This window comes from Limulus polyphemus, unplaced genomic scaffold (genome assembly GCF_000517525.1).
Source record: "Limulus polyphemus unplaced genomic scaffold, Limulus_polyphemus-2.1.2 Scaffold3982, whole genome shotgun sequence".
NCBI lineage: Eukaryota > Metazoa > Arthropoda > Merostomata > Xiphosura > Limulidae > Limulus > Limulus polyphemus.
In genome coordinates, this window is record NW_013669592.1 from 38,751 (window position 1) to 48,251 (window position 9,501).

At 38.4% G+C, this 9,501-nt stretch overlaps 1 protein-coding gene across 2 annotated transcripts in view; it reads right to left on the reverse strand.

Annotated features, from left to right (window-relative positions):
• The window catches only part of LOC106470400 (coiled-coil domain-containing protein 43-like), a 36,662-nt gene that overhangs the window by 4,382 nt on the left and 22,779 nt on the right, over window positions 1–9,501 (reverse strand). The window contains exon 4 of one of the 2 annotated variants that reach the window (XM_013930954.2): window positions 6,980–7,059. In XM_013930954.2, coding sequence (XP_013786408.1) covers window positions 6,980–7,059 — 80 coding nt within the window. Of the gene's footprint in view, window positions 1–6,979; window positions 7,084–9,501 lie in introns of both variants that reach the window. The other variant, XM_022398993.1, reaches the window with a different exon arrangement.

Consider the following 9,501-nt stretch of genomic DNA (forward strand, 5'->3'; position numbering starts at 1 on the left):
CCCATATGTTCATAGGCTCTGACGTTTAAATGGCATTTGGTTTTGCCAATATAGGAGGCCTTACATTCTCCAAACATGTAAAGATAGACAAGCTAGGAACAATAAGGAATGGGAAGGAGATCTTTAGTAGGGAAGAAATTTTTTTATGCGTGATGTGGATTTAAAAACTAATCTGAAATCCACTTGAGGGTAGTAACGACCAAGTATGCGTTTAAGTTGATTTTTTTTTAATTTAAGCTTTGTTTGCCAGTATAGGGAAGACACGAGTATATAGTAAGTTTGGGTACAGTTGGTATCTTAATTGGATTTGAGAGTTTCTTTGTCAGGAATGTGTTGATAATGTTTTCTAATAAGTGTTGTGGGTAGCAGTTACATTTCAGAATATCATGTAAGAATGAAATTTCAGAGTGTAGATTAAGATATGTGGATCACAGGTTGTAAGCTCTGTTTAGTAAGCATGTAACAAGGTTTCGTTTATAAGTAAATGGGGATAAAGCTATCAAAGTGTGTAATGAGCATGTCTGAAAAAGCTAAATTATTATTATTCTCAACCTCACATGTAAATTTAATGCAAAATGTTGTGAGTTAAGATATTCTAAAAATTTTAAGCATTGATCACTATTATTAAAAAGAATAAAAGCATAAAAATATGCTTTATTGAAACACATCTCAGTAGCTTTTGCAATTTGTAGTTGAAACTGATAAATCTAACTAATGTAGTTTTATAATTGATATATGTACACACACACACATTTAGTTTTATAATTTATATGTGTATTCACACACATTTAGTTTTATAATTTATATATGTATTCACACACATTTAGTTTTATAATTTATATATGTTTTCACACACATTTAGTTTTATAATTTATATATGTATTCATACACATTTAGTTTACAATTTATATATGTACACACACATTTAGTTTTATAATCTATGTATGTACACACACACACACACACACATTTAGTTTATAATTTATGTATGTACACACATTTAGTTTTATAATTTATGTACGTACACACACATTTAGTTTTATAATTTATGTATGTACACACACATTGTTTTATAATTTATGTATGTACACACACACATTTAATTTTATAATTTATATATGTACACACACACATTTAGTTTTATAATTTATGTATGTATACACACACACATTTAGTTTTATAATTTATATTTGCACACACACATTTAGTTTTATTAATCTATGTATGTACACACACACACACACACATTTAGTTTATAATTTAAATATGTACACACACAATTAGTTTTATAATTTATATATGTACACACAGTACAAAACGAGAGGAACAGAGATGATCAGGATGACCATACCTGGCAAAACATTAAAGGGAGTACATCCGCGTGAAAAAGGATAGTTTAGCAAAATGATCTTAAACAGAAATCAGAATCACTCAATCCCACGATGGTAAGTGGGCAAGTGAGGATGTGTCCCATGGTGTAGAGTGGGTAGGGCAGGACAGACTGTACTCAGTAAGTAAACTAACATCCAAACCTCACTCACTGGGTACAGACATTCTTGCAAGGGAAGGATGAGGGTCATACTGTATTCACTTCAAGTTTCAGAGTCAAGAGATATCCTAACATTTGACTCCAGGAACTCGTAGGGACCCGGGAATGTGTCATTTGGAATCTGAGGGAAGTCCATCACATGCACTCAACCCCTGCAACCGTGAAACCAGTCTGAAACAGCCCTAGGTTGGTAATAACCTTCTCACCCAATGAGGGAAAACCGAGGACAGAAGCATAAACAGGCCATGTAGACCTTCTGTGACCCACAACACAAAAGATAAGCCGAGTGGGGAAGATGGGCAATCCGAAACCTGTGTGAGGACTTATGTGATTGGTTCACTCGAACTCTAAAACCTCAGTCACTGGATACCATCATCCACATGAGGGTAGGAGGAGGGCACCCAATCAGAGGGGTGAACTGCATTTGGGTGTCTCAACTCCAGGAAACTCCAGAGGATCTTGAAATTCCCTCTACACTTGCAGAACACCACCACCCTAATCTGAATTGGATAGTTATGGGCATTTTTGTGGAAACCACCCAGTAGGTTCCCTCCATAGTCAACCACCCCAGTGGCTTGAAATTGGTAAGGAATCACCTACTCCACTGGAAGAATGGAGGGGGGAATGCAGGGGGAGAGTCCGGAGAGATTGCAACACCTGAGACAGTGCAATGGGTGATCACGAAACCCTGTTTTGAAAACCAGACCACACCAATTTATTCAATCTACGTATGGGCAGCAATCCCCTTCTGCTTTACCCATGCCATCCATGGGTAGTATGGTCTGGGACAGACATATTATGACACAGTTATCACAAGGAATTTACATTCTAGTGATCATGTGAAACACCCCATCTCAAGGGTGAACGTACACAGCCACAGAAAATGTATAAGAATCAACATGGCTTACAGTGCAGATTTTATATCAATATGTTTGCGAATGGTTATTAGCCATCTAGTGGAACCCATTCTAAGTACAGACAGAATACCTGGTCAGGCACCCATCACCACAGAACGGGATCCAAATTGAAGCTGAAGCATGGACCCCTGAAAGAAAAGAAAGCATTAGTGAGGGCTTACCTCATGTCACAGCCATGCCGAAGTCTGTAGAACAGCCAAAGGCGGCAGGTGATACCCAGAGGAAGGAGAAACAGCAATGTAGTATAGGTAGTAGGAGATTAACATGTACAGAGTCATACACATGCCCAATCATAGAATCTCTTCCAATGGCTAACAAAGATGAGAGGCAAGGGAGAAGGTAAGATGATGAATGTGATGTGAGGAAACGCTGGGAAGGAGACAGGGAAGAACAGGCCAACTGGATCAAATGTCAAACCCAATTGGTCAGGGTAACTGGGAAAAGATCACGGGAAGAGGATGATTGCCAAGGGATAAAAAGGCAGGAATGAGGACCCCAGATGGAAGTCGTGCAAGCAATAAAAGAACGGAGGGCACAGACAGGACAGAGGAGTCTATCCAGATCAGAAACAGGGTAGAGATGAGATATATAGGATAGACAGATAAGGGAAAAAAAGGACTTACTTTATCAAGCTGCAGAGGTCTGGGGAAGAAAAGCATGATCCGAATAAAGGATAAGGTAAAAGGCATGGTACAAAGTCCTGGTAACATTGAGGGCAAAAATATCTGATTACAATGCCTGGAGGAGGAGGAAATAGACCTTCCAAGAGAGGTGAAACAGGGAACACATAGACACAGGTTCAAATGGAGGTAAAGTGAAGGCAAGAAGGACCATGTCAATGTCCCAATTCGGGAGCAACTGACACCTCAGTGGCCGGCTTAGCTGGAAGGAACACATCAACATGGAAAGGACATGGAAGTGGGAAAAATGGAATGTATGGGATAATGCTGCCCAAAACCCAGAAATCAAGGAAACTGAAAAACCCCTTTCAAAGAGTCATTTGAAAAACTCTGAGATACAGGTAACCATTGGGTGAGAAGCCTAGAAACCCCAAGTCAATGACCAGGAGCAATAAATGCTCCATTTGTGTTGATAGATGGCCAAAGAAGAAAGTCAAATTAAATGGGCTAAATGTGAAGCTACTCTACAAGTAAAACTGGAACTCCTTGCCAAGGACTTGAAAAAAGCCAGGCATGAAGATGGAGGATTGATGGCACAGGATGGAGCACTGATAACCGGAGTTGACGGAACAGGTCGGGACCACCTGCAGGTGGGCCAACTGAAGAAACCAAGGTTGAGCAAGCCAGTAAGGAGCAATCAAAAGGATTATGCATGGAGAGGCATGGATGAGGGAGACCATCCAATGAAGTAAACAGATGGGAGGGTAAACATAAAGGAAGAGATGAGACCAATCCTGGCTGAAGAAATTGACAGCCAAGGCTCGAGGGTGGGGGACTGGGGACCAAAACAGAGGTAATTTGTGATTGAGAACAGTGGCAAAGGCATGGATATAGGGCATACCCAAATGCAGACAGAGCCACTGAAAAACAGCAAGATGCAGGGACCACACCATGGGATAAACTAGATCCGGTCGGGAAAGATGATCGACTACAAGATTGAAAGCACCCAGTACATGACATACCATCAAACAAGATCTATAGTGTGAAAACCTATGGATCTGGACCTGGTGCCACCTTGGTAATTGTTGGAATGGATAATAAACCAGCCGGCAGCTGGCAAGAGAAAGAAACTGATCCAAAGCCTGACAAACAGCCAGGAGTTTGAGAAAATAACTCTCATCCACAGACCAATGACCCAAAACCTCCTGGTGATCCACCAAGGCACCCCATCCCTGAAGAGATGCATCTGTGAACAGACATAAATCTGGCCATGGAGGAGGAAGTGGGACCCCCACCGATGTGTGGGCTCTGTTCAACCACCAATAGAGATCATCTACAAGGGATGGGAGATGGGATATAGAAGTATCCAAAGGATCCCAGTCAAGGATCCATTATTATGAAGGACACATTGAAGAAACTGCATATGGGCCCTGCCCAAGGGCATGTGAGAGGTCATGGAAGACCACATTCCAAAAAGAAATAGAACCTCAAGAGCTATAAGTGAGGGAACAGACAGGGCTTTCTGAATGACCTGTTCCATAAAATGGAGCCAGAGACAAGAAGGTTGGGCCCGACTGATATAGGTGTTGAAGAAAACACCCAAATGGATAAAGTATTGGATAGGACAAAGGATAGACTTCACCAATTTGACCAACCATCCCACCTGCATAGCTTCAGCCAGGAGCTGATGAGTGTGACAGGCAGATTCCCATTCGTAACGAGCAAGAAGAAGCCAGTCGTCCAAATAAACATTGAAGCGCAAACCCATGGCATGAATATGTCAAGCAAAGGAGCAGACCACACGCAAAATACGTATAGTACTGAGGCTAGGCCAAAAAGTAAGGCACAAAACTGGTACACAACCCCCGATGGACAAACCGAAGATATGGACAGGAATGCTCCTCCACATGAATGTGTAGGTAAGCATTGGAAATGTCCACTTTGGTCATACAAAGTCCTGGAGAAAATGCCCACAGAAGAGAAGGGTATGTCTCCATGGTAACATACTGATAGAGACGGGATAAATTGATGACAGGACGCTAGTCCCCGGTATTCTTGGGAACCACAAACAGGTGGGAGTAAAACCCCTGTGAACCTGGTGAGCTGGTTCTAAAGCCTGTTGTGTGGGTAATGAGGTCCTGAACTGCCTCTGACAGATGCTGGCATGTTGAGAGATCCCGAGGAAAAGGAAAGGGAATGGGAACACTGGGTAATGGAGGAAGGGAGAGAAAGGGGATCATGAATCCCTCCAAGAGCACCTTGTGAACCCAGACATCTGCGAGAAAAGGTTCCCACATAGTCACCAGTACTGCTGTTGGCAGATCATGCATCATCAAGTAAATCGTGACAGGAAGAGGTTGGGAAGAGGAAGGTCAGGGGGAAAGGAATTGGTACCACGCTCGGCCATGACTGTGACAAACGAGTTACCAAGTGAGTAAGGGTAGAATGTTGATTGGCCAAGGCTAACCGTGACTTCAAAGGCTCAGGAACCAAGTCAAGCACATAATGCTGCAAAAACGGCATCATGCAGAGGTGCCAACAACAAACAAACTAGGTTTGAAGCACGAGAGCCGAAGATGACAGACGAGCCAATGCAGAAGTAAAGCTGAAGTGAATGTCAGCAGAAAACCCTCTCAAGGTTCCTGTGAAGAGCCTCTTTCACTCCACAAATAGGTAGAACTGACCCCAACAACTGTTGGTCAAGAAAAGGAAAGTCCGCCCGATGATAACAAAGGGCAGACTGATCCAAAGTCCGTGGGGGTACGGGGAAAAGACTACATAGGGTTCAGAAGATTCATGTAAGAGGGAAGGTCTAGGGTCATAAGAAACAAGTCTAAGAGACAATACATCACATACCTGAGAGATAGTCTAAAAAGACTGATGACGGACGAGCTGAATTATCAGATAGTGAACGGGAGGGCATGGCAAACTCCATGTGGGGAAACAAACAAACAAAATCATTTACAGCCTGGCCCGACCCAAAAGGCTCAGGAGGAAGTGGGGGAAGAAGTAGGCAAGAGAGGTAGGCTCATATACTGCTCAATCTCTCGGCAAATAAGCGACGATATACCTCCCGATGGGTAGCCCGCGCCCGTGGCTGAAAATACGGCATCAGACGCTGACAAAGTATTCAAAGTGGTAACTGTAACTTTGGAATTTACAAGTGTGAAACACACGGAAGTAATGCTTTATTAAAATATTAACTTCACAACTGTGAAGTGTTAGAAATAAAGTTGAGAAACATAAAAAATCCAAAAATGAAAAAATGCACTTCAAGGTAACTAAATAATATAAAAGAAAAGAAAGTCTGAACTTGACAGCTACCAAAGGAGAAGTGATAGTTTGCTAGTGGCGTGTAGAGGGAGTCACATGCATCACGTGATAGTAGTGTTCTCCTATTGGTGGAGAGGTGATGCATGATGATTTGTATGAAAGACGTGGTGTAACTTTTAATTCCAACAGAGGGAGGATGAAGGCTTGTGGCATGCGTTTCTGAAAAAAGTCAGCATATAGAGGGCAGCACAAAATGAGAAAAGCTAATCTTGTGAACGGAGGGAGAGAACCTTATCGGAATTTCTAGTAATACTACGCACGAAGGAGATAAATTTTAAAAAATAACACTGAAAAAAAACTAGGTCTGAAAATTGTTTTTATAGAATAAATAAAGTAATGCAACAAATGAAAATATCATCAAAAAGTTTTTCATAAACTGTAACAAACAGATAACACAGAGTATGTATCTTTTTATATGATATATATGTGTCAACACAAATATATATTGTAATGAACAATACACAGAATAATATAAAGAAAAAAACTAGACTAGATTAAATTAATATAAAAAGTAATATAAATGTAAAATAACAGATGTGAAATCTGAACCAAAAGGATACATGAATCACACACAGTTGCAGAAATGGTTCCAACTGCAGCAGCCCCTCCTTCACATCCTCCAGGATCTTCTGTGCCACTTCTGTTTTCTCACATAAGAAAAAGACTACAGGATGAATTTCTAGTGTAATTTTCTGCCAGCATACACAACATAACAGTCTCCATTAATGAGCTAAGTTGACTAAGAAAGAGTCATGCTGTAACATAGATGTATCATAAAATAAATGCTCTTTTTAATACATGTTAGGGGTCATTCAGTTTCTTTAAAAAGATATTATTGGACATTAGTCTTTATAAACAAAGAGCTTTTCAAGTCACAACGTATGCTGAAAGTACCACTGGCAAAAGTATTTGCTATCATCCTTTTGATAAAAAAACTTTAAAGGTGTACATGAGCTCCTAATCCTTGCAATGAGTATGTATCAAACTTTTGGTAACATTGTAATGTATGAATCGTTTCATTCCACTCAGACATACATATTGTAACTGGGTCATTCTATGATAAACTACCCAATAAGTAATACCAAACCATGTCTGATTTACATTAAACTCAGTTCACGGGTTTATACCACAAATAAATAATTTTCAGCTTAATTAGTTTGCTGGGTTAAAAGTTATAAGGAGGTCAAAATTTGGTTTAGTTGTAACTTGTAATCAACCTTTTACTCAAAAATCATTTTTTACTACATACTGGTTTTAAATGTCATTTTAGTGAAACTTGGATGAAGATTCTAAAAATGGTTTGTAAAATGTCTTTGGAAAACAAAAGTATAGTATTTAAGATGTCTTCACAATCTATACCTTCACTAGCTGAAAGAAATGTTTAATTTGAATAAGATGATACGACCAAGACAATATCATGGCAAAAATGGTTAATTTTCTTCCAAATGAAAATTACAATACTGCTTTTCTTGCCTCTTTTGAATGATGAAATGGCATTGAATACTGCTTATCCACTATCCAGCTTTTCTCATCTCTCTTTAGCCAGTGGTAGTGTTGTAAATTCTCTCTTAGGTACATTAATAGGAAGTAAAAGCAGAAGGAATGAAATTTCCTCTTTTATGGAAAAAAAAAAAAGTTTTATTGATCACTTCGGATTTATCTTAACCATCCAAGAGGATTGTCACATTGTTCAATGCATTGGTGAAGAAAGAAGATACTTGAAGCTGAGTCGTGAAAATTAAGATGAATCAAAGTAGCTATTGTGTACACCTAATAACAAATCCTTAATTTAACCTTTACTATTGCTTTCAGAACCTGTAATACAGCTTCTCTGTGACAAAGATGAAGGTTAAGCTAGAAAAGAGAGTTCTGCAAACAAAAACATATATAATTTGGTAAAAATCTGGTCATCAATGAGATGCTACAGGCTTGTTTTTTCAGCCTTTCTCTTCACTGTTCTCCCAATAACTGTCAACAGGCCTTTATTATGTGAAATTATACAAAAAAATTTCATTAACTGTACAATCCAATTTAGAGACCAGTTTATGATGGCAGAGATTAGTTAAATTCTACTGACCTTTTGTTACAGATGGGACAAATTTTCCTTCAAATAGGAAAATAGTTTGGATCAAAAAAAGTACACAACTGCTTTTAAATGTTCTAGGAAGTCACAAATGATCCAGAAATAGTAAAGCTTAAGACTTCTATTTTTTAAGTGATGATAAATAACAAAAGAATACAGTGTGGCTTGAGAACCTGCACAATAAAGATCTTGGACCAAATCTTGGAAAGAATAGGTCTCAGAATAGGCACTTAAGATGATGGCTTTGTAAGCAGCCAAATTTTCTTTTGGAGATTTCAGGTGACTGGATTGAGATTTTGAAATTATGTTTTGTTAGTTCCACAATATATGTAACAAGTTTCTCTAAGTATCATCATGATCATTGTCTATAATGACCAAAAGCTTGGTATAATCTTTGAACACCAACTACAGATCTTATATTTCAGGGATTTTATTACCATATTTAATCCTCTTGTATCAAATACTCACTGAACATCCTCATCATGCACATCTATGAATCTAAACCACACACATTTTTATTACATTAACTCTTTCAGCATGGGTTCGATCTCTAGGACCAACCTCGCAACCATTTTGTGCTTGTTATAGTTTTCATACTATAGCTTTTAAATTAGTAAGAGAATATTAATGAAATTTGGCAGATCATCAGTAAACATTACAATGATTTCATATGCAAAATGTAAAATTTTTTTTAAGTCGTAAGGTTTATAAAGCAATGTTTTTCTCATATATATTTTTTCTTTTAGCATTTTGCCTATATATCATGCAAAGTAATATTTATTTTAAGATTAAAAATACTTTTATTCATCTGAATATTTTAAAATTTCTCATGCAAAATCTTTATAATGTCGAGATAGTTATCAAACATTTCTTAAGAAAAAAACTTTATATTTTATCTGTTAATTTTAGTAATTAATCTCTGTAAGGGGTTAGTAGATTTGATCGATCTCACAACCACCATAAAAAATTAGGAAATAAGTATAAATTATGCCTCTTTCA